The sequence below is a fragment of the Halichoeres trimaculatus genome, unplaced genomic scaffold (assembly GCF_033239565.1).
Source record: "Halichoeres trimaculatus isolate MK-OKI-2021-1 unplaced genomic scaffold, fHalTri1.1 fHalTri1_scaffold_9, whole genome shotgun sequence".
NCBI lineage: Eukaryota > Metazoa > Chordata > Actinopteri > Labriformes > Labridae > Halichoeres > Halichoeres trimaculatus.
In genome coordinates this window covers 495,815-521,332 of record NW_027437188.1, presented here as the reverse complement: position 1 = coordinate 521,332, position 25,518 = coordinate 495,815, and the positions used below count along the sequence as shown (strand labels likewise).

At 42.1% G+C, this 25,518-nt stretch overlaps 1 protein-coding gene across 3 annotated transcripts in view; it reads left to right on the top strand.

Moving 5' to 3' along the window:
• Window positions 1-25,518, top strand: part of LOC141797891 (solute carrier family 12 member 9) — a 109,338-nt gene that overhangs the window by 47,900 nt on the left and 35,920 nt on the right. For 2 of the 3 annotated variants that reach the window (XM_074679580.1, XM_074679582.1), the window contains exons 8-9: window positions 5,131-5,213; window positions 22,679-22,803. In XM_074679580.1, the coding sequence (XP_074535681.1) occupies window positions 5,131-5,213; window positions 22,679-22,803 (208 nt within the window). Of the gene's footprint in view, window positions 1-5,130; window positions 5,214-22,678; window positions 22,804-24,076; window positions 24,152-25,518 lie in introns of those variants that run through there. The other variant, XM_074679581.1, reaches the window with a different exon arrangement.

Below are 25,518 nucleotides of genomic sequence, written 5' to 3'. Positions count from 1 at the left end.
GGTGTGAGTGTGGTGTAGCTGCCTCTGGAGATCTTGTCTCGAAGCGGGCAAAGAAGCTATTCAGCTCCTCTGCCAGTGAGGCTCCTCCCTCAGCAGCACCAGTGTTGGCCCTGTAGTTTGTGAGATGCTGAACCCCCTGCCACACCTGTCTGCGGTTGTTACTCTTCAGGTGGTCCTCGATCCTCCTCCTATAGTCTCTCTTGGCCTCTCTGATGCCCCTCTTCAGGTTGGCTCTGGCTGCACTGTACAGAGCGCTGTCACCAGCTCTGAAGGCAGTGTTTCTGTCTTTAAGCAGCTGCTGGACCTTCTGGGTCATCCGGGGCTTCCTGTTAGGGCACACCCTGATGGTCTTGTCCACTGTGACATTGTCTGTGCAGTTCTTGATGTAGCACAGAACGCTGTCCGTGAACACATCCAGGTCTGGATGTTCAAAAGTGTCCCAGTTAGTCCTTTCAAAGCAGTCCTGTAGCTGCTCAGAGGCATCATCAGGCCAGGTTGTGGTCCTCCTTCTGGTGCTAGGGCAGTTTTCCGAAGAGGAGTGTATGCAGGGATCACGAGCAGGAACTGTGGTCAGACTGACCCAGGTGTGCTAGCTGTTTAGCCTTGTAGCCCAGCTTGATGTTGGAGTACCTTGTCCAGTGTCTTTGCTCCTCTGGTGCCACCACACCACCATCTTGTGTGGTGGCACCACCACCTTTGATGTGCTGATGAAACCTGGGAAGCACCGTTTTAAGGTCCACATGATTGAAGTCCCCTGCTATGACGTGTGCTGCTTTGGGGTGTCTACTCTGCTGCTTGCTAATGCTGCTGTGGAGTTGTCCATTAACCTAGCACGCTAGCATTAGCATTGGGTGGGATGTAAACAACAGTCACGAACACCGCCGTTAACACCCGGGGAAGGTAGAAGGTCCTGCATTTAACACTCACGTTTCAGTTCCGCAGAGCAGTGGCTGTCCACAGTCACCGTGTCAGTACACCAGTTGTTGTTTATGTGCAGACACACACCTCTTCCTCTACTCTTTCTGGAATCCTGTGCTCCATCCTGTCCATGGGCTATGTAGCCGGCTAGCTCGATAGCCGAGTCCGGTCCGGATGAGTTAAGTCAAGATTCTGTGATCAGAATAATGCAGCTGTCCTTACCGATGTTGTTAACTACAACCTGGAGCCTCAGTTCGTCCATTTTGTTGGCGAGCTCGTGCATTCGAGAGAAAATGCTTGGAAGCGGTGGTTCGTGTGGTTGCTTCCATACGTCCCCTCTTTGCCGGCATGGTGATCCACGAAGACCCGGGAGTTCTTGCTATGATATGCGAGTCATTAAAATCAGCAGTAACGCTCTGTGTGACCTCCTGTCCTATCCAGAGCAGTTAGTGATTGTCATGTCTTGTTTTAAGATCATCTATAAGTCTATTTTAAATGCACTGGTTGGGAGAGCAGTTAGCCGTAGTTATTGTGAGCGCCGCCATGGTAACAGTAGACTTCTTTAAAGGCCACCCAAGTACTATGTGAGCTTTTTTGATGATCTGAGTGAACTGTTGTCTGCAATATATGTTGAATTTGATGATGTCATTATTGTTGGGGATTTTAACATCCATGTTGACAACCCCCAGGACAGAGGGACCAAAAACTGAGTTTTACTCTGGACAGCTTTGGGCTGACTTAGCATGTGATGGAGCCCACACACAATAAGGGCCACACTCTGGACTTATTGATCTCCAAGGGTCTGAACATTTTCAACGTTGTTGTGACTGATGTTGCCCTGTCTGGTAATCCAAAAACAGGTGCATTACTGAGAGCATTAGTGAAATCTTTAACCAGGTCTTCTCCTCCACACCCCCGCTGTCCTATAGCAGTTCAGTCAATGCACTTGTAGACAACTTCAATTGTAAAACTTCAAGTGTTATGGACTCTATCCCACTGAAGGAGAAAGGTAGGAGTAAGAAAAGATCTCCATGGAGAAATGCTACGCAAGTAAGAAATGGAACAAGCGAGTGTCGATAAGCTGAACGCAGGTGGCAAAAATCAAACCTTCAAATTCATTATGAGATTTACAAAGAAAAAACTCAAATTATAATTCACTACTGAGGGATGCTAACCAATCTTTTTCTCTGACATTATTGCCAAAAACCATAACAACACACGTGCCTTGTTTGCTACTGTTGAGAGGCTAACCAACCCTCCTGTGTCAGTAAGCCTTGAATTTCATTCCAGTAAGGCCTGCAATGATTTTGCCTCATTCTTTACAGAAATTGAAAAGATTAGACAAACAGTCACTTTCTCTGTATCAGGTTTGGGATATGAGTTGTGCCCACCTAGAGCTGATCTTAACATCATGACACAATTCTATCCCATAAACCATAGGAACCTGGAGGACATTATACATCACTTAAATTCTTCCTCCTGTTGTCTAGAAATCCTGCCAATGGGCTTTTTCAAAAAAGTCTCAAAAATCAAAGCATCAGATCTGGTACAGATTGTAAACGTGTCTCTTCTCTCAGGCGTCTTCCCACAAGCCCTGAAAACTGCTGTGATCAAGCCTCTGTTCAAAAAGAAGAATTTAGACAAGACAGTGAAAAACAACTACAGGCCCATATCCAATTGACCATTTTTAAGTAAAATTATGGAGAGAACAGTTTTTCAGCAATTACATAACTCTGAGACACTCAACGACTGTTTTGATGTCTTCCAGTCAGGTCCCCGGCCTCATCAGAGCACTGAGACTGCTCTGGTTAGGGTGTTTAATGACATCCACCTGAACACAGACAGTGGCAGAGTTTCAGTAGTTGTGCTGCTCGATCTCAGTGCTGCTTTCGATACAGTCGACCATGACATACTGTTAAACCAACTAGAGAACTGTGTGGGACTTTCTGGCACAGCACTCACTTGGTTTAAGTCTTACCTGAAGGACAGAGACTATTTTGTGTCTAAAGGTAACCATGAGTCTTATCTTGAAATCTGTTTTAAAATCTGTTCCAACTTTTTTGTTTTTTCTTTTAATCTTATTTTGTTTTATTGTATCTTATTAATTTTCATCTGCTTTTTAATGGATTTTTTTATTTGTTCTGTCTGTAAAGCTCTTTGAATTGCCTTGCTGAAATGTGCTATATAAATAAACTTGCCTTACCTTGTCTTACCTTAGTCTGCACAGCCATAAATGTCTGAAAAGCTGAGCCCTGTCTTTGACTTCAGCTACATCTGTTCTACCAACTGAACCTTCCGTTCAGCTTAAATCCATCAGAATGTAACATAACATATCTAATAATACTATGTGAAGAGACTGCTCACAGGTCAATGTTAGTTATTTCACAGTAATAATGAATGGTTTACAGAAGAATGATGGTAGTAAGAAGCTCCATTGTAACCAGAGCTTTTATTTGGAATATGCCTCGCCAGCACCTGAAGTGGTTCTTGTGGGCACCACATTGGTGACCCCTGCTTTAAATGCATGTCATTAGTGAAGAGAAGTGGTGGAGATGTACAGAGACAAACACGCCAAGAAACTGAAAAAGGAACATTGGCATTGATAATCAAAAATAATCCAATAATCAAAAAATAATGATAATTATTACAATGGCATCAAAACAGGCAATGCTATTGATAGCATTTTGCTAAAGTTAAAAGCACAGACATCAAACGTTATATCATTTCATTTTTATGAATTTTTGCACTCTGAATGGATTAGAGATAGCTTTAAAATGATGAAATAGTCTTCTTCCTGTTCAGTTTGTTTTGGAGTTTCTGGTTTCTGCAGCTGATGTGACTGCACTGAAGTGATGCTGCTGAATATTTAGAGTTAATGTGTTTATGAGGTCTTGTCAGCAATGACGTCGGCCTCAAACTCCAGGAGAGATATCAGGAGAGAAATCACAGAGATACTCTTTTTGACCATTAGCTTCAGGATAACTAATTAACACCTATGTGCTGACACTCAGCATCCTCTGCAAATCCCATCACTCCTGCTCTTCACAAGCTGTGCTGGCTGCCAATCAAATACCTCATTCACTCCAAGATTCTCCTCCTCATCTTCAAGGCTCTTAATAACCTCACACCTCACACGTACCTTTCTGATCTCCCTCACACCTATACACCCTGCAGGACTCTCCCATCTTCCTCCTCTGTGCTCCTTTCTACACCTCCTGCCCGCCCTTTCTTCAGTGGGGTCCCAAGCTTTCAGCCATGCTGCCCCCCGTCTCTGAAACTCTCCCCCTCAAACCATCTGGGACATTACACTTTCAAATCACACCTTAAAACTCATTTGTTTCAAACAGCTTTTTCCTGGCCATCCTCACTTCTGCTGTTTGTTGTTTTTATGAAACTGATTGTCTCATTTTTATTAAACAGTCTTGTTTTTACTTCAGCTAAATGTTATCAGTGCCATCACCTGTTGTTGCCGATGCAGTCATGAACTTTTCTATTACACATTTTTCAGTGCCAGTGTTTCTTTCGTTTTCGTTTCATGGTGTGTTCTTTAATGCCACATTTTATTTTCTATACTAAACATCAAAGTCATCGGCTCCATAGAGATGCTGCTGGACTGTTCCACTGTAATTTTAATGCCAGACAGATCGACAGGTTTTTTTTCAGAATTTCAACTTGTTCATGAAATGAAACGTTGAATTTTAAACATAACTGTGAGATTAGTCATTCCATCACAGTGGATGAAGTGTTACTGTTTTAATTACTTTAACCACATGCACATTTAGTTGCTGTTGAACTGTCTGCAAACTGCTGAGAGCAACAGTTCATTCATTGAGACAGATGAGGACCAACAGCTGAATGATGCTTTCTTTGCCAGAATCCTCTGCTCGTTACCTCAGCTTGGTCAGACTGTTGCCTGGGAAATGAGTAAACCTCCCCAGCAGTGGGTTGGTGACAGTTGGCACATCTGCAGGAGCAGGCTCTAATTGTCAAACTCCTGCAGGATGGAGCTGTGGTGGGATTTTAAAACCTCTTCAGGTTGTGCAGATAAGTGCTGTGGTGTAGGTTTCCATCCTTCTGTGTCTCATTTTGTTTTCTGTTTTATGCAAATTTCTAAAAGCAGGAAGACCATTCATTGCATTTTGCCAAGCCAACATCTCTTTAAGATTTAAAGTTTTCAGACGTTTTCACTGAGATCTCCTCTCATCCCTGCAGGGAAGGTGCTCTCTCCAGCTAAGAAGACTTCCCACAGTGGGAACCCCTGGATGTCTGTGCTCATCTCCTGGTTCCTCGTGCAGGTAAATGGGGATCAAGTAATGAGCGATGGTGGAAATAGCCTTTATCACAGTAACTGGCTTTATTCATGAATGGAGAATCCTGTGCTCTCTGGAGAGCTCTCTGGAGAGCACAGGAGATGAACGTTGGTGACATGCGGTTGAAAACACAGAGCCTCAGTTAAAAGAATCAAAGCTCAGAAATGGTGTTTTTGGATAGACAATATGTCTCCACTGTTTTTATTCCTGACAGTCTAACTGTGTTGATGCTCACAGAAGATTCTCTGTCCCTTGTCTTTCATTGCCCCTCCATGCCACAATAATGTCAGCCGTTTGAGTGTAACACTGTGCCAGTTTGTACCTGCCTAAACATGATGGAATGAATTCAATTGAAAATCAATCGACCATGTCTCATATTTCTACCCAGGAAAAGTTATTGTGTGGTGCATATCTTTATCATTTTATCGCCCGGCCAATGTAAAAGTATGTAGTGCTCATCACAACCAGCGTAGGGTCAGTGCAGGAGTATGAACCAGGCTAAGAGGGATCAGTGAAGCCCTGTTCAGAGGTAAACTGTTGTATCTATTCTAACAGATGCAACACTGGCACGGTGTTGTCATAATAAATACCAGCTCTGGCTTTCTAGATTGTGAAACCAGTAAGATCCTCTGCAGACTCCAGAGAGTCCTCTCCTCAGACAGAACCTGCTCCTTCAGTTGAAAAAAGTGAAGTGTGGGCAGTTTACCTTTTATTTTCTGACAGAAACACTCAAATTCAGTTTTGTGTTTTGGCATTGGCCAACGACATCCCCATGTCTTTAATAATGCAGCTCTTGGATGCCCACGTTGGTTCTTCTGTGAGTTGTGCTGTTCGATGAATTTACACTGTACAAATAGCCCTGAATGAGTTTTCGAGACAAAAAATGGCAACCATGAAAGGAGGCCTCTTCCCTCTGCGGCTCTGTGAGAGCACTTGGTCAAACAAACATTTTGTATGCCGGTCCCTGTCAAGCTTCAGAGCGAAATGCTACAACTTGAAACTGAATTCCCAAAGCAACAGAAGGTCAGTGAAGCAATGTTTGAATACTTTTTCTTTCTTATTCTTCTCGTGATTCAGAAACCAAATCCCTGTGTTTGTGATGAAGCAGGACCTGCCTGGTAGGAGCCAAATGAAGCCTTTGCACATGTGTAAGAGTCAGGATCGAACTGACGCAAAGATTGGACAAGAGGAGGTGCATCAGCTAAAGACAGCTGGTTGTGTAGTGTGTTGTAAGTGGTGCAGGGAAGTCAATATGGAGGAGGAAGTATTGGCAGAGGAAGGTGAGGTGAGGGTAGAGACAAAGATTAGGAGCAGGAGGATCTCAGCAGCAAACAGGCTCAGCTATCTCCATAATTGGAGGTGAGTCTAAAGGCTGCAGGACTGCTCATCATGTGCTTTCTCACTCTTTTTCTCCCTCTCTGTCCCTCTCCTGTCCTCTCCTCTCTGTCTTTTCCTGCTCTCCAGGAGTGAGCAGGAGCAATTAGGTGGAAATCGTTAGCCACGCTGCCATCACCAGCAACGGCCATCGACTCTAGCTGTCTTTCTCTCTGCGTCTTCCTTTGCTATGCCGATAGCTCGCTGATGACAAAAGTCTGGCTGTAGCCTCGCCCGAAACGCTCACACACCACAGGACTGAAAACAAAGAAGCAGGAGTTAGAGAACAGAGCGAGCCAGGAGCTGTCTGTGATTGGTCAGGAAGTTAAAAAACAGTTTGCCCTCTTGAGCAGGAAGGTAGAGTAAAACAACCGCAGATCAGAAAGGGAAAAGTGTGCCAGGAGCCTCTGTTCAAGACCGCTTTCATTGTTTTTTGTTTTTTTTCTGCTGTTGCTTGCTAGGTCTTATTCCTCATCAGAGACACCCAGACGTTTGTAAACCTCTCATGTTATGCAGCTTTACCCAACTCTACACCGGCATAAATCCTGTTTTCAAGAGATAACTGTCTCACATGAAAAACAGGAAATTATTTGTTTTTGATTTTACTATCTCATAAAAACAGAAATTACTGAAAAGCTTTGATGGTTGGTCAAGAGATGTGTGGGTGTAACCACCAAAAACCCACTTATTATTATAGTCCAGCAGATAAGAGTAAAAATCATTCACATGATGATGCAAGCATGAAATTTGGCACAGATACTCTCTAAGGGACTCTCTTTTGAAATGAAACGTCATTAAACAGACACCCTAAAATTCGAGATGGGCACAATGCAAACTTATAGTCATATCCTCCCAGCCTGATCCCAGTTATATTCGGGTTTTGCCTGATCCTCTCTGCAAAAGGCTTCATACACAAAACAAAACCCAGAGGTGAGGGACAATCACCCTGCCTTACACCACGGTGTAATGTTCTCGACAATGCTCCATTCGCTTTAACAGCCGCTTGAGGGTTCCCGAACATAACTTTCAGAACACTAATGAACTGGTCATGGAACCCAAAAGCTGTACACGTATTGAATATAAACTCATGACAACCGATCAAAGGTTTTTTCAGCGTCTGATGTTGACAGTAAAGTCTGTTGGTCAGATTGCTCTGCCCAGCCTGCTAAATTTAAGACCCTCCTCAGATTATCCAACAGAAGTCTTCCTTGTATAAAAGCAGTCTGGTCTTTATTTATTAAGTGTGGAACTATTATTGACAATCTGTTAGCCAAAATAGCTGTGAATAACTTCTGATCCACATTTAACAAGACACAGGTCTATAAGAGCCACACTTTGTGAGGTCTTTACCCTCTTTTGGAAGAGGGCTAATTATGGAGTCATTCCATGTGGCAGGCCCAACAGTTTCTACCAATATGTAATTGAATAATCCACACAACCTTGGAGTTATTTAAACGTTTTATAGAACATCAGCGTAACCGTCGCTTCCTGGACTTTATGAGTACTTCCTGTTCAGTCACTTGTTTAACAAGCTGTGCTTTTTGTTCTGAAGTCACCTGCTGCAAATTGAGTGAATTCAAATACTGTGTGCATTCACCATTTCTGCTTTCTGTTTCTTCAGCGATTTTCATAAAATGCGCAAAACCAGTCATTCATTTTTCATTGTATGATAATTAGAGTCATTCCCTTCAACTTTTAAAACAATTGCTTGCTTTTTTGTTTTTTTCAATTGGTATGCTAAAAACTTTAATGCTTTGGGACTATAATCATAAAACTGTTGCCTGGTAAGTGCAAGAGATTTTTCCATTTCTTCTGTCAAGGCTTCATTCAATTTATTTTGTTTTTCTTTCAACTTTTTCCTAGCTTCATCATTTCCGGTCTCTCTGCATTGTATGCAGATGATGTTGTGGTAACAATAACAAATGTTGGGAAATCCTTAGACAACTTGATGGAAGAAATACAACAGTACAGTAAACATTCAGGGTAGAAACTAAATATGTATAAAGCAGAGACCATGATGATGGCCAACATAGATCAAAAAATTAAGAGTAAATTTAACTTCAAATGGGACTATGGTTACCTGAAGTACACAGGGTTAAATATACTAAAATTTATGGAAAAATGATTTGAAATGAATTATTTCAGGTTAAAACTGATTTTAACAGGTGGAAGGTTTTGAATTTATCAGTTTTCCAGAAGGTCCAATCTATAAAAATGATACTCTTGCCTAAATTTTTATTTTTGTTTCAGAATTTGCCAAGTTATATACCACCAAGATACTTTAGGGAATGGGATAATTTGATAAGGAAATTCATTTGGGACGCAACAAAAACACAGGTTAAACTAAAAAATCTGAAACTGCCAAAACTGCAAGATTTCGAAACCTATTTTAAAGTTGCCCAAATGAAATCAATAATAGTTTGGATTTTGGATAAGCGACATTAATAACCCATCTAGAAATAAAGAAATAGAGTCTGAGATGCATTTAGTAAAATCAGCAATTTACAAAGTTCCTGACAGGGAAGAAATCAAAAGTATTTACTGTATAGAAAATACCTTTAAGGTATGGAGAAGAACTGCGAAAGATATGAAGATTCATAACAATGATATGGTTTATTTGAGGGAAATACAATGGACAACATATTCAGTAAGTGGGCAGAAAAGGGACTTGTAAGATTTTGCCAAATTTTTAGAAATAATGAATTGCAATCTTTTGGAAATCTGTCTAAACAATACAATATATCAAGAAATCATTTCCACCAATATTTACAAATAAGAAGCCATTTACGTAGCAAGCTGGGAAAGTATGTCCACAACTTGAATCCTCTGGTGATTTATTGGCCCATAATTGTAATAAGAATCCTAAGAATGTCATGAACCACATATACAAAATTTTAGTAAGTCAAAAAGAGAAAATAGCAACTAATATTAAGGTAGAATGGGAAGAATATCTGCAAATCCAAACAACAGAAAAGGAATGGGAAGAAATGTGTACTGGGGTGCATAAAACAACCAGTTCCTTATTTTGGAGAGTTCACCTGGAAAATGACAGCGAGATACTTCTTGACCCCAGAATTCATGAAGAAATATGAAGCTATGAACTCAAAATGCTGGAAGAATTGTGTGGAGGACAACGCAGATTATTTACACATTTTTTATTCATGCACAATAATTCAGACGTATTGGAAAGAAGTTATTAGAATCTTCAAAACACTTTTTGGTAAGACATTGGAAAAAAAAAAAAAAAAAAAAAAAAAAAATATATATATATATATATATATATATATATATATATATATATATATATATATATATGGCCGACATTTCCATTAAATGCTTGTTATTCCAAAAGTTTAAATGATGATGCAAGCATGAAATTTGGCAAAAATACTCTCCAAGGGCCACTGTTTAAAAATAAAACATTAGACACCTGAAATTTCAAGACGGCAGCCATTTTTTATAAGATAGTGGCCGTTTTGTAAAGACAGGCGCCATTTCCATTGAATGCTCATTATTCCAACAGTTCAAATGATGATGCAAGCATGAAATTTGGTACAATTACTCTTCAAGGGGCACTCTTTTGACACAAAACATTAGACACTCCAAAATTTGCGATAGTGGCCATTTTTCAAGATGGCCACCATTTCTTTTGAACACTCATTATTCCAACAGTTCAAATGGTGATGCAAACATGAAATTTGGTACAAAAACTCTCTAAAGGACACTCTTTTGAATAATGGTACTAGACTGTGCAGGGTTACCCTGTGCAGAGCTATTGGACCTATGAAGGCCACAGGCATACTGTTCTTTCAGCCTTCACAGGTTGTGTTACTGTATCAGCCTTTCACAACAAAGGCAGAAAGACCGTCTGGAAAACCTGGGACATTTGTCTTGAGGCCTCTCAACTTAGGCAAATTAAGTCAATACCCTCCTGTACTCACTGATGGTGGTCTTGAGATCCTGGAGAAGTTTGTGGTCCTGATGTACAGCTTTGTAGATGAGGCTAGATCTGACATGTTTGTCCGACCATATGAAGCCATTCCTCCAACAAGAGCAGCTCTGCTACAACACACTCAATATGCTGCATATCAGGCAGGCTGCATATGGGGTCAGGGAACAAAGCATCAACCAAACTCAGAGGGTCCTGCTGACTGGCGACAGAAAAAGGTTGGTGAACAATGGTGGGTCTCCTGGACAGTGAATACACCGGTTGCACAAAGTTGTTATCAGAGTGCTGTGGAAGGTCTAAATGTTTCAGATTGGCGTTCACATGCACAGCACTGTGCAGCTGTGTGAATAGAAAAGTAAGCAGCCAGCTTGAGGCTTTGGTATGGCTTAGCTTTGTGTTTTCAGGTCGACCTATGGCTCAGCTCTTCATCAGTGTGTCTCTTATTTTAACAGTCAACCACAGTTTTTAGAATAGAATAGAATAGAATAGAATAGAATAGAATAGAATAGAATAGAATAGAAAATACTTTATTTATCCCCGAGGGGAAATTCAGGAGTCACCGCAGCATTTAAGAAACAAAAGTAAGAAAGAGTATAGAAAGTGCAAAAAGGTCCATAAGAAATTAGATGACGACTTCCTGTCCACCACTCGTCCACCACTCTCCAGCTCAGCCAGTCTCCACCTCCACAGGGTCCAGGACTGAGCCTACCCAGCAGTCTGTTCAGTCTCTGTCTCCTGGATCCTGTCTGCTCACAGCAGGCGAAGCTCCTCCAATGTGGGGCCGGCGTCCGATGTCTGCTCCGTCAGCCACGTCCGTGAACAGCACGATGCCGCTGGGTTAGCACAGCTAGCTCATCCATCCCCTGGAGATAGATCCCACGTTCCCAACAACGATGGATGGAAGGACAGGTCAACGTCGTCACCTGCCAGCTCACACCTGAGAACCAGCACGTCGTCCTCACCTCCTCCTCACCTCATCAAGCCCTACACTAGTTAGCATTGACATGCTACAGGCTGCTAACAGCTAATTTCGCATGTAAACAATGCAGCCATGGTTACATGTAGGATCTCCAGACAAACACAGGAGAAAAGTAGTAAAAATATCGCCGAAGCCACAAAAAGTTTGGTGTCCGTGACCGACAATGAACCATACAAAGTGATGATCCACTCCAAATACAAAGATGACGAAAAAGAGACGAAAAAATTACAAAAAAAACGAACAAAGACGAGAGAGCTGCTGCAACAGGCAGCTACTTGGGCAGCGCCTAGCAAGTTTAGTTTAGTTTTTGTGTATTGTTGTCCACTGGCTTATTACCAGTAAAAGATATTTCAAGTTGAGTGAGTTAGTAAAGTCAGCACCTCCATCTTTCATTTGTCAGGTTTTTCCTACTCTGCAGGAAAAACATAGTCTGTCAGAGCTACTGTTGCCGTGGGAGCTGGTCATAAAGCCATTCAGCATCAGTTGCTAAATTATGTTTTTGGTGCTCTGTCAGTTCAGCACCATAGCTGTGCTACTTACTAATTTGTCTTTTTGTTTCCCCTTCCCCTGAATTAAACTGACAAAGTTACTGTTTCCATTTTAAAAAAAGCAAAAAACAAAAACAAAAACAAACTCTGGAAATATATAACCAAACCAAAAACAAATAAAAAAAATGAAACAAAAAAACAAAAATAGCCTCCCTTGTGGCTGTTTCCTTGTCATGGTAAGGGAGGTGTGAACCCTGTGAGCTATGCTGTTAGGAGGTGCTCCTGGTAGGTTTTACCGAATTGGACAGGTCGAGGGTACGGAGTTAGACAAAACACCGCCAAATAAAAACACTCCTGGCCTTCAGTTTTGAGATTTCAAGTGACTGTAAATGCTTTCTGGTCGAGTGACCTCATGAAGAGTCCTAATGCCAATTTTCTACCAAGGTGGTGGCTTTCTTAAACACAACTACCATTGTTCATTTTCAATTGTCTGTCTTTATTTGAATGAGTGGCCAATAGAGAGTATCTGTTCCAACTTTTAAGCCTGCATCACCGTTTGAACTGTTGAAAAAATGTGCATACAACAGAAACGGCAGCCATCTTAAAAAATGGCCCCCATCCTTAATTTCTGCATGTCTAATGATATATTTCAAAAGAATGTCCCTTAGAGAGTATATTTACCCAATTTCATGCTTGCATCACCATTTAAACTATTGAAATAATGAGTGTTGAATAGAAATGTCGGCCATCTTGAAAAATCGCCACCGACTTGAATTTTCAAGTGTCTAACGTTTCATTTCAAAAGAGTGGCTCTTAGAGAGTATCTGTGCCAAATTCATGCTTGCATCACCCTTTGAATGATTCTCCTGAAATCTGCAATCATGTGCTGCACTATAGGGGCAAGTATTGGCAACAATCTGCTATATGATACACATCCCAATACTTGGGTCACAATATGATAATATCACAGTATTGTGATATACTGCAATATTCTACACAGTTAACTGTTAAAATTGAACTTGAAATGATTTTAAACTAACTGACCCAAGAATAAAGAGAAAGCACTGATGTTTACAGCATCAAAACCCACAGCATCAAGTTTAGGAATCAAATATTTGAAAATACTTTGAGATTATATTCATTATACAGTTAATAGTAACATACATTGGAGTAGCTCTTCAGCGCCATCTACTGCAGTGGAGGTGGGGAAGATGTATTGCACCTCCAACTCTAAAATATGATTTTTTTATTATAACAACAAAATTGATCATCTTTCACAGGTCAAAGTAACGTGGTATATTACCATATCAATGTTTTTTCACACCTCTTCTCATTATAACACAATTTTTTGGGATGTTAAACAACTCCTATAACCTCAACCTGAAACTTACTTTTGCATTAAATACTGTACACAAAGTGAAAACTGGATTCAGAATGTTGGCAGTCGGTGGTGTTTCAGTGTAAAGTGTGACCCTGTTGACTGGTGACCATCAGGCGACAATCACTGAACATTTGGCTTTGTAGTTAGCAGTTAGCAGTTAGCACAGTCACTCTGAACTTCAAACAGCGGTTGCTCTATAACGGTCAGAACTGGACAGGAGATGACTCCAGCTTGTTTCTGGAACTTGAACACAGACTAATCCGACATTTTTATGCAGACAGCAGTTTTTATTTAGCGTTTAAAGAACAATAAGTTGTTTGAATGAATAGAGCTTAACACTGCTTCCATTGCCCAATTGCATACAAATATTTTTGATGATGTCATTTATCAAATCAAATCAACCTTTATTTATAAAGCACTTTTCATACATAAGATGCATCACAAAGTGCTGTACATTAAAATAATCAAGCAGGATACAGATAAAGATCCCACCCCATATTTAACACACAACCACTCACACGCAAAATTATGCTCAAGCCCCCCCCCCCCCCCCCCCCCCCCCCCCCCACCAAAATACACACACACACACACCCACACCCACACACACCCACACACACACACACACACACACACACACAAACACGCACACAGGACTGAGAGTCAGGACTCTTTAGAAATCCACAGAGGACTGGGGAAACGCTATCTTGAATTGAAAATGAGGAAACACTGGAGCTAAAACTAAACTGACTCAATAAATAAATGAATAAAAAGTGGTAAAACATTAAATAGTGACTCTGAAAACTAAAATGGAGTAACCTCCATAAGATGCAGATTAAAATAAATAAAAATAAATAAATAAATGAAACAAAGTTCAGCTAAAAGCCAGATTAAAGAGGTAGGTCTTGAGTTTGCTTTTAAAAATATGAACAGTAGGTGCTGCTCTCAGGTCCTCAGGTAGACTGTTCCAAAGACGGGGGCCGTAATTATGAAAGGAAGCTTCCCCGTATGTTTTAGATCTAACTTTGGGGACTATCAAAAGACCACTACCTGAAGACCTGAGGGCTCTTGTGGGCTCATATGGTAAAAGCAAATCGCATAAATAAGAGGGTCCAAGACCATTGAGAGATTTAAAAACCAACAAAAGAATCTTAAAATCTATTCTAAAAGATACAGGCAGCCAGTGCAGAGACTTAAGAATCGGTGTAATGTGGGCTCTCCTTCTGGTCTTCGTCAGCATCCGTGCGGCTGAATTTTGAAGGAGCTGTAAATGAGAAATGTTCTTTTTGGGAAGACCAGAGAGGAGAGCATTGCAATAATCAATTCTGCAGGTAATAAAAGCATGAACAAGAGTCTCTGCATTGGCTTGAGAGAGAAACTGGCGCACTCTGGAGATGTTCTTTAGATGATAAAAAGCCTTCTTGGTGACATCTCGAATATGTGGCTCAAAACTGAGGTTAAAATCAAATGTTACACCCAAATTTTTTACTTGTTTGCAGGGATTAAAAGACAGTGCCTTGAGTTTGCCCTCCAGTTTCTCTCTCTCCGGACCTGTACCAATAACTAAAACTTGAGTTTTGTCCTGGTTTAGCTGCAAAAAGTTGTCTGCCATCCAGGACTGGATGTCTAAAATACAGTTAAAAAGGGCATCGATCGGTCCTGTGTCATCAGGAGACACGGCAATGTAAAGTTGAGTGTCATCAGCATAGCTGTGAAAGTGGACACCGTGTCTCCTGATGACATCTCCTAAAGGTAACATGTAAAGGTTAAAAAGTGTTGGACCCAAGATCGAGCCCTGGGGAACGCCATATGCCATTTCATAGATTCTTGACGAGCGTTCCCCCGTGCTTACATAAAATTTCCTGCCATTGAGATATGTTTTGAACCAGTTAAAAGCAGTACCAGAGATGCCAATGAGGCAGTGGAGTCTGTTCAAAAGAATTGTGTGATCGACCGTGTCAAAGGCTGCACTCAGGTCCAGCAGAACCAAAACGGAGGCTAATTTCTTATCCATGTTGGACCTGAGGTCATTTACAATTTTGACTAGTGCTGTCTCTGTACTGTGATTTTTTCTAAAACCAGATTGAAATGTGTCACCGATATTTTTAGAGTACATAAAATCATTTAACTGATTAAAAACAATCTTTTCTAAAATTTTACTTAAAAATGGCAGGTTGGATACAGGTCTGTAATTGTCAGGCACTGCTGTATCCAAGTTATTTCTCTTCAGAAGGGGTCTGACACAGGCTGTCTTAAAAGCAGTAGGAAACACCCCTGTCTGAAGAGAATAATTAACGATATCAATAACATCATCTTTAAAAACACTAAAAGAGGTTTTAAAAAGGGATGTTGGGATAGGGTCTAAAACACATGTCACTGGTCTAAGCTGGGAAACAACCTTTTCAAGCACTGCAGCATCAACCAGGACAAACCTCTCCAGTTTTTCCTCATTTAAAACCACAGACTTAGAGGATTTAAAATTACCAGGCTTACGGTTTAACAAGTTTGACCTGATACAATCAATTTTACTTCTGAAGTGGACTGCAAGGTCTTCGCAAGACAACTCAGAATTAAAAGGTTGGTTAAAAACAGGGTTGGTGACTTGGTCAATAGTACTAAAAAGGATTTTCGGGTTGTTGATATTGTCAGTGATTAACTTAGAGAAATGATCCTGTCGTGCCTGTTTTACTGTCCTGTTGTATATTGTCATTTTTTCTCGAAATATTTGAAAATGTACTGTAAGTTTGCTTTTCCTCCATCTTCTCTCCGCAATCCTACATTCTCTCTTTAATCTGAGAACATTGTTTGTTCTCCAAGGAGGTTTAGTGTTTGATTTAATCTTTTTTATATTTATAGGTGCAACACTATCAAGTGTTGACCTAAGTTTCGAGTTAAAATGATCAACAATAAAATCACAGGAAGAGGGTAAAACAGCTTTTGGGGCATCCTTTAAAATCTCCATAAAATTAGCAGCCACTTCAGAAGTAAGATAGCGTTTCCTGACAGTACGCTCTGGGATGTCCTGCTGGATAAAATCTTTCACTTTAAAAAACACACAGTAATGGTCAGAGAGACCCACATCCACAACAGAGGACACAAAAGTCGATACGCCGTATGTTACTAATAAATCCAACACATTTCCTCTGTTGTGGGTGGGGCTTGAAACATGCTGGGTAAAATTCATAAAATTAATAAGATTTAAAAATTCACGGCTGAAAGAATCTGTAGTATTGTCAACGTGAATATTAAAATCCCCTAAAATAATGATTTTGTTATATTTTGCATGAATGATGGACAGCAGTTCTGAAAATTCACTGATAAAAGAAGAGCATCTTTTAGGTGGCCTGTAGACAGTTAAACAAAATATTGGAGGACTGCTAAAAACAAAAGAATGATATTCAAATGAACTGAAATCACCAAATGAAACCTCTTTAAAGCCATATGAAGCTAAAAGAATGGTTGCAGTCCCCCCACCCCGTCTACCATTTCTACAGGAATATAAATACTTAAAACCAGGTGGAGATGCTTCATTGAGAGCTGCAGGTCCATCGGAACCCAGCCATGTCTCAGTTAAAAACATAAAATCAATATTATTATCTAAAATCAAGTCATTGATTAAAAAAGTCTTGTTTAAAAGAGAGCGAACATTTAAAAGTGCCATGTTGAGAGTCTTTTCTTGTCTCAGAGGGAGATGAGCGGAGGGATAGTGTGTGGTTATGAGTTTGAGGTTGTTATGACTGGGTCTGCAGTGTGGCTTTATGGTTGAGTGTCTGGTATTTATGATCACGGGAATAAGAAATGGGGCTCCATGGGTGGAGGAAGATGGTTTGGATGGATTTTGGGACTGACAGTGTGGGACGGGTCCTGGCTCCTCATGAACAGTTTTACATGAATATGGGGGACCAATTCCGGCGGCGCTAGGACCCGGGGGACATCAATAGTAGAGGGACTGGTCGGAGGGGGTTGACGGAGGTGAAGTGTGTTGTTTACCTGAGCGTGGGGCATGTGGATGGAGGACGCTGTAAAAAATGTTTCCCGATAGCAGCTTAGCGCCCTGCCAGTTGGGATGGAGCCCATCACCCCTGAAGAGCTCTCGCCTGTTCCAGAACAGGTTAAAGTTGTCTATGAAGTTAACTCCATGTGCAGCGCAGGCTGATGACAGCCAGGTGTGCAGCGCGAGCAGCCGACTGAAACGCCCACAGCCGCGGCCACACGTGGGGATGGGACCAGACACATGGATATCCTTCACGATTCTCTGAAGTGTTGTGATGAGGTGGAGAAAGTCTCGCTTCAGGAGCTCGGACTGCTGTCTGCGGATGTCGTTTGTACCTGCGTGGATGATGACCGTCGTGATTCCTGGTCTGGCTATGAGGACTTCGGTGGCTTTGGTGGTGATGTCCCGGACCGTGGCTCCGGGAAAACAGCGGGTTATTGCTGAGCCGGGTCGGATATTCCGAATGATGGAGTCACCAATCACCAGAATTGTTGGCTGGCGCTGGAGCTCACCTGGCGGCGCGGAGCTTCTCCCCATGACGGGCCGTAGCGGCGCGCAGTGTTCAGCCGCTTCTGACCGGCGGGCAGCGGCTCCAACTGGACCTGACGGCAGGGCCTGAACAGGACCGGCGGGAGGCTCCGGGATGTACGATGGGTTCTTGTCCAACTTTGCCAGGACGTCGAACCTGTTTCCCAGCCGGATGGTCTCGGAGGGTGGAGTAGAGGCAGATGGAGGGGTTCGGGATCTGATCCGACCCGGCATCTTACCCCGAATGACAGTCCACGGTTCCGCGGAGGCTGGAGTTGAACAGTTTGGTACTTTCGGCTTCGCACCAAGCCGAGGCCAGTCCTGGTCGTACTCCTGGCTGGACTTCACGATAGGCTTCACCGGGTCCGAGATGTGAGAGGGGCCCAGCCACGGCAGAGTGGTGTTATTGTCGGCGAGGCGGGAAGCCTCCGCTGCCAAAATGGCCAGTGAACGTTCAGAGTCTTGGATTTGGTAAAGATTGGAAATCCGACCCTCCAGTTCGGCTATTTTCTGGGACAAGCGAAAGCAGCCAGCACAGTCCGATGGAGAGGTAAGAGGAGGCATTTTTTACTCTGAGTTGTTACAGGTTGCTAGGGTATACAAACTCCGTGCAGAGCTCTGCTCCGCACACAGGATCTGATACCTTTTGATCGCGGCAAAGGTAAAACGTCACTTCGGGTGTCAGGGTAGTCCAAGCTTTAAATAAACTGTTGAGGTAACGAAAACAGTATAAATTTCACTCGAAAACGTTTTAAAAGAGCACAAATTCCCGAGGCGATCCGTCGACGGATAGAACGACGTGTGACGTCATCAGATCGCGACAAATGACTTTATGAGATATTTATCTTGTGAAAACAGGATTTTTTTTTTTAAGTGAATGCAATACACCACTGTACAGCTCAAAGAATACTTACTAACTTCGCTCCATCAGCCAGGCATGATCCATTTTAACCACAGAGACTCACAAGTGCAAGCATGGAACAAAACAGCGTGTAACCCTGAGATGTTTCTGGAAAAGACCAGGGTTCTCCAACGCAGATCGTTACTCAGCTCCTTTCTTTTTGTTTCATAAGAGTCTCTGTGCGGCTTCTACTTCCTGCTAAATATATATCAATTCATGCATTCCACCTCCCAGTGAAACACTCTTTGAAATGTCCACACAAAACACACCCAGACCGTTTTTTTTTCACGTGTTTGCTGGCTCAAACACACACACACACACACACACTCTTCCTTTGTGCGCTGTGGCAGCAGTTGTCCACGCTGGCCGGGGTCTGAGTTAATGGCTAATTAATGCTGTGGTAGAAGCGGCTCCCAGAGGAGCTCTGGAGAGACACCCAGCGACTCTGGCTGCCAGAGGTCAGAGATTTTCTCTTTTTCTTTCCTCTCTTTTCTCCCCTCTCTTCTCTGCATCTCATCTTTATCCATCTCTCTTCTAACCTTCCTGGCTGTTCTCCGTTCTGGTTGCTCCCTCAGCTCATCACCTTCCTTCTCCTCCTGACCACCTGTCAATGACCTGTCATTATTTATCTCAGTCCTCCCCATTACCTTCTCTCTCCTCGCCCTGTCCCCTCTCTTCACTTTACTCCTGGTTCATGGTCATGAAGGTGCTGATTAGAGCGTCCACCTCATCCCCCTCAGTGATAAACTCTTCAGCTTTTTCAAATAAAGTCCAACTCCAGTTTCCCTGCCAGTCATAAAACACACGATAATCAGGGAGAGAAACTCTGCTGTGTTTGTTTTTCTGTCAGGAAGTACTGCTCTTTCCTGTGTACAATCATTCTCAGCAGCTTCCTCCTTTATGGTGATGATGATGATGATGATGATGATGATGGTGATGATGAATCGCTCTTTGTGTTTCTCTTCCTAAGCAGGAAGTTGTGTTCCATGTGGAGCAGGAAACGGTAATTGGAATTCTTGCCGCTGTTGTGTCTTGAAAGTCTTCAAACCTTTGGAGGAATCCATTAAAGCCCCTTTGTTTGCATTTCACAGGCTGAATAAAAATGTGCACTTCTGTGATATAAGGCACGACTAATTTCTGTGCAGACACAGTATACAGTGACTATGGAATAACTATAGAGGGATTATTTGTTTGTCAACAACAGCGGATGCACGTGCAACATGAGTGCAGAAGCACTGTGGAGTTTAATGGTTTGCCAACCAACGTGGAGGAATTAACCACCAATAAACACATTTTTGAACTAAATATCAGCACTGTGACGGATGGTAGTCAGCTCCAGGTTTGTGAAATAGCAGTGAGTGAACAGAGGAGATCAGCAAGCAGACAGATATTAGGTGGACAGATGTTTTTAGAGAAACCCGGTGTGTTTCCAGAGAGGAATCTAAACACACAACTGTCAGTCCATGCTCATGACTGCATTATCCGTGGACACTTTCCAGACTGTGACAGACCTGGACGTAACGTGTGTCAATGAATCAGAAACCCTCCCAGACCAAACAGAGCAGACAGACTGCTGAGTCTGAGACCGGTTCATAAGAAAAGAACCAGAAACTACATCCAGAGAAGTGCACCACATCAGAATGTTAATGTTTGAGTGTTTCAGGGTTAATAGCCTGGTTCATCATTTCATAATATTCCCTAATTTTACTCTGATCCTAAAATCTGTTTCTGTTAATCATCATTTATAGCTTCACTTATTATTCCCTCTCTTTATTGAGTCCATGTTTGGTCAGAGCCTTGGCCCCAAACAGACTTTTCATTAAATAAGCAAAGTCAAATCTGGATTTAGAGTATCAGCAGCTAATGTTGCTTGTTTGTGGTCAAACCTGTTAACTGAGGTTGGAAAGACGACACATTTAATTACACGCGCGCAGACGTCACTGGTGTTTTGGTGTAAAGTGTGACCCTGTTACCTGGTGACTCTCGGCCGTTAATCACTGATACCTTCAGCTGAGAGTCACCAGTTAGCATGGTCGCTGTTAGCTCCAAAACACTGGTTGCTCTGTGACCATCCAAACTTGATAGACGTTGACTCTGTTGTATAGTATTGTTTCTGACAACTGAGCACAGAACAACCAGACATTTGGATGCTGCTACCGGGTTGAATTTAGTGTTTAAAAAATGCTTCTTGCCTCGTGTATTATTAAAACGGGTAGGACTGTGCATAGAGCTTGCCCAGGGCAGGTTAATCAGTGGATATGATATCATACTGTAGATTCATGTAGTGTTTACAGCTGTTCTCACAGAGACAACATTCGCCTCATCCTGAGTCTATAAAGGGTCAAAGCAGTGTTTTGGAGCAGGAAGCTCTCACTGCTTTCACTCTCAGTTTTCAGGTCTGTGCTATCTTGAGTTCATGGCTCTGTTCACACATTCAGAGTGCCGTCACAGAGCCTGTCAGCAAGCAGCGCTCATAATGAGGTCACCATCTCCCCTCTCTGTTGGAGGTCACCCACTGCTCCTCGGTCAGAGAGCTGGGCTGCATCTCAAACACTCATGTGCTGTCACTTCTATCAGGTGTTCAGCCCCTCCTTCAGATTAGCTGGACCTGTTGAAGCAGTCACGTAGCCACTGTGGCTGACATACAGCAGGAATGATAACATCTTAATTAAATCTGAACATTTGTCTCAATCTGTGGCCCCTGAACCGGGGCTTAGGGACTACCTGTGGCCGTGCACTGGTCCCGGGGTATATGTAGAGCAGTTTAATTTCAACATGTCTTACTCCCCAGATGTTGATCACATGTACCCTGAATGTCTGCTTCTCAGCAGGCAGATAATCAGGTCTGACCACAGAGTCTGCTGGGACCCGGACTGACCTGATGGTATCTGGGGATCCTTGAATTTAAATAAGACAGTTCTGTTCACTTGCTATTGGCTACTCATATCAAGTTCAAATATTCTGGTTGTTCTTTTTCAGTCAAATCAGTCGATTCTAGGTGTTTCTAAGGTTCACTCTCTGTTTATGTTAAGGACCTGGTAAGCATGTTTTTGGACTGTGGGAGGAAGCCGGAGTACCCGGAGAGAACCCACGCATGCACGGGGAGAACATGCAAACTCCGCACAGAAAGACCCACCGGCCGAGGTGGGGATTCGAACCGGTGACCTTCTTGCTGTGAGGCTGCAGCGCTAACCGTTGCACCACCGTGCAGCCCTGAAGGCAAACTTCTGAACTTGAATTCTAATCAATCATTTAACGGCCAGAGAGCTGTTGTAATCAAAAGCAAAATGTTTTGATGCAGTATTCTGAATGAAGAAGATCCTAACTGGTCCAAACCCCAACAGAAGCTTCTTCACCTGTTAGTAACGTTATCCTGACTGCATGTCACATGCATCATGTCACACCTATGAAGCATGCCATATCAACAATAAGCACAAAAACAGCACTGTCTGTTACCTCAGTCAAAGGTATCCCTCAGTGCCTCAAATCAAACTATGATAAAGCTGCATTAAACCAGAGCTCAGTGCGTGTTTGCCTCTCTGACTCACTAAAACTAGACCCTCACTGCCTCTCTGGCTCTCAGGTGAGTGCAGCGCCTCCGTAGATACCTGAGCCTGTGTCATGAACATGTTGGATCACCTCCTTTACTAGAGTTGCGCTGAAAGTGTAACACATGATGGGGTTCTTTTTTTAGACGAGCTATTTCCAGTTAAAAGATTGAAGGATGCTGAAAAAGGCCACAGAAAAGATAAGAGCCCTGTCATGACACAGGTCAGCAAATGCTGCTTTGTGTGTTTATTAACTCTCTCTTCTCACTCTTCTCCATTCTTTCTCTTCCTCCTTTGTTTTTTCCCTCCAGCTGGTTCTTTTCTCAGGGAAGCTCAACACCATTGCCAGCATTGTGACGATCTTCTTCCTGTTGGTGTACGCAGCCGTGGATTTGGCCTGCCTGGCTCTGGAATGGGCGTCTGCACCAAATTTCAGGTACACATACACATTTTTCTCAAAGTATCTTGATGTTTGGCTTGAAACCAAACAAATTCACAGATGGTATGAAGGCTGAAAATCTCACTGGAATCTGAAGAAAAAAAATAATTTATCATGACTAAAATTTAGTTAAAAAAAAGAAAGAAAAACTGCAGATTTTCTTGTAGCTAATCAGACCTCAGCAGCTGAGTATCTTCTGTGTGAGTTACCCTTCAACTTAACTAGAACCCATTTATAACACATTGTCTGGCTGTGGCACAAAGACAAATTCTTGGTGTGTAAACTGTCCCTGATTTACTGATTATTATCAGGGTCCACGCCCAAAGGGAGAGGGCACTAGGGTTTTATTATTTATTTATTTATTTATTTATTTTTAATTTTATTGTTTTATATTTTTATATTTTTAATTTTATTAATTTATTTAATAATTGTTATTTAGGGATACACAATATCATTTTTTTTGCTGATTTCTGATATACTGCTACTTTACTACTCAGTCCACCAATTACTGATATTGATATTTTTTCCACATACTTAATTAAAGAGATAGTCAACCTTCTCCTGTATTTGAAGAAGCATACAATACTGTAGTCCATACTCTTATCTCATCTGTTATTTGTTTATTATTTATTTATTGTGCAAAATAAGAAAAATACTTAAAACTGCATATGTGTTTATTGCAGTTACTTTCAAACAAAATGATACAGAAAAGATACATCCTCCTCAAAACTAGGATGATGTTCTCCCTGAGACAATCATACGATACCCACAACCAGGGCAAATTTGGCCAATTCCAACATTGACATAGTCTGTAATACAACCTCTGTTTACAGGGAACATATGAGAAGTGCAACTGTACAGCAGTTGAACCCAAATTAGATAAAATGGTTTGCTCTTTGACTGTAAATGTATCTAAATGAGTCAGCCACATGTGCCGTATAGACTGCTGCTTGAACTCAAATTAAACTTCAAACAGGAGCCAAATATGTAAGCAATCAATCTGCACTGAGTAAACAAAACCACAAGAAGAGCAAAAACTAAATACAGCTTCAGTCCCTGATCAGAACGTATCTACACTGCACAGCTCTATGAGCTACAAACACTGTGTAACAGGGAGGTGCAAACTATAAAAAGTACACCACATATCAGCAGCACATTATTTTATCTGTGGATATCTACGTGTGAAGCCAATAGTGATAACACACCCATAATGTTGTGCATCCCTAGTAGTATTCATTCATTCATTTTCTGAACTGCTTATCTTGTTCAGGGGTGGCTGGAGGCTATCCCAGCTGCCATTGGGCGAGAGGTGGGGTACACCCTGAACCGGTCACCAGCCAATCACAGGGCTATTATAATGCATTATTATTGTTGTTGTTGTTCTTAAAGTCCAATTCCATGACAAATAGAAACATTTACCATTTCTAGACTAGGATTATAGCAGAAGATATGCTGTATTACACTAAACTGTTCTGTAGATTAGTGTTTCAGGGACACACTCCAGCACACACACTCCAGCACACACACTCCAGCACACACACTCTAGCACAGTAACAGCTTACCTGTTAGAATAAAAGTCTTGGATGGACACTGCGCTGTGACTTCCTGGAGCACATTTCTTCATCTAAGCCCACTCCATCTCTTCTCTCTTCCTCTCTCTTTGTTTATGTGTGTGTGTGTGTGTGTGTGTGTGTGTGTGTGTGTGTGTGTGTGTGTGTGTGTGTGTGTGTGTGTGTGTGTATACACAGCTGGTCGTGTGCCAGCTGGATGCTGCTGTGGGGACAGTGTACAAATTAAAAGACATAAAACTGGCCGCTGCTTGTAGCCCCATATTGGAGAGGGACCAGCAATAAAACTGTGAGTTGGTGTTTGTTTTGGTGGGGCTGCAGCTTGGGCTAGCTGCTCAAGTAACAACGCATGGAGACGTGAAGAGATTTAAATTTACAATGTTTGTGTTTCTGCGATGTGTGTGCGTGGGCTGTTTGGACACCTGCAATGATCCTGATTTATAAAAGCTCCCCGAGGCCATTTTCACACAACAGTAGCAGAACCTGAGGACTGAGCGTGCGCAGATGTAGCTGGATGATCACATCATGACATCAGCACGGCCACACTTTGGCATTTCGGTTCTCTCTTCTACTTTTTTTATGAGGTTTTCTACATTTTCTGTGTGAAGTGTTTGTGTCAGTGCACAGAAAACAGGCTGTCATCCAAATCTTTAATTTAAAAAAAGCTGTTTTTCTGAAGGCATCTCTTCCCTCGATTAAACTTCTCCACCGACTGTGAAATCCATCTGAACATGACAACTGCTCCAGTTTTATTTGTTCTGGAGGAGAGACACTGTTTAAACACCGTGCATCACTTTATTGTTGTGACAGTTTGCCTCCAGCGGTGCATTTGCCGTTTCATATTTCTTTACAGTTATTGTGTGGAAAGACGTGAGTACATCTGCAGCCTTCCAGATCGAGGACATCTCAGAGTTAGCTGAGTGCAGAACAAAGGATTAAACATTTCAAACATACTGTACTTCTCAATACAGAGGCGGGGAGTGCAGTTTAAAGCTGTATTTAATACTTACATTCTACAGGCTGCTGAAACACCAATATCTCACTCTGGGATGACACTTTTCATTGTGAACCAATCAGATCTCATGACAGAATCGAAGAATGCTGATTTCTGCTCCTCTTCTGGTTTTTGAAGTTTGAAGATGCA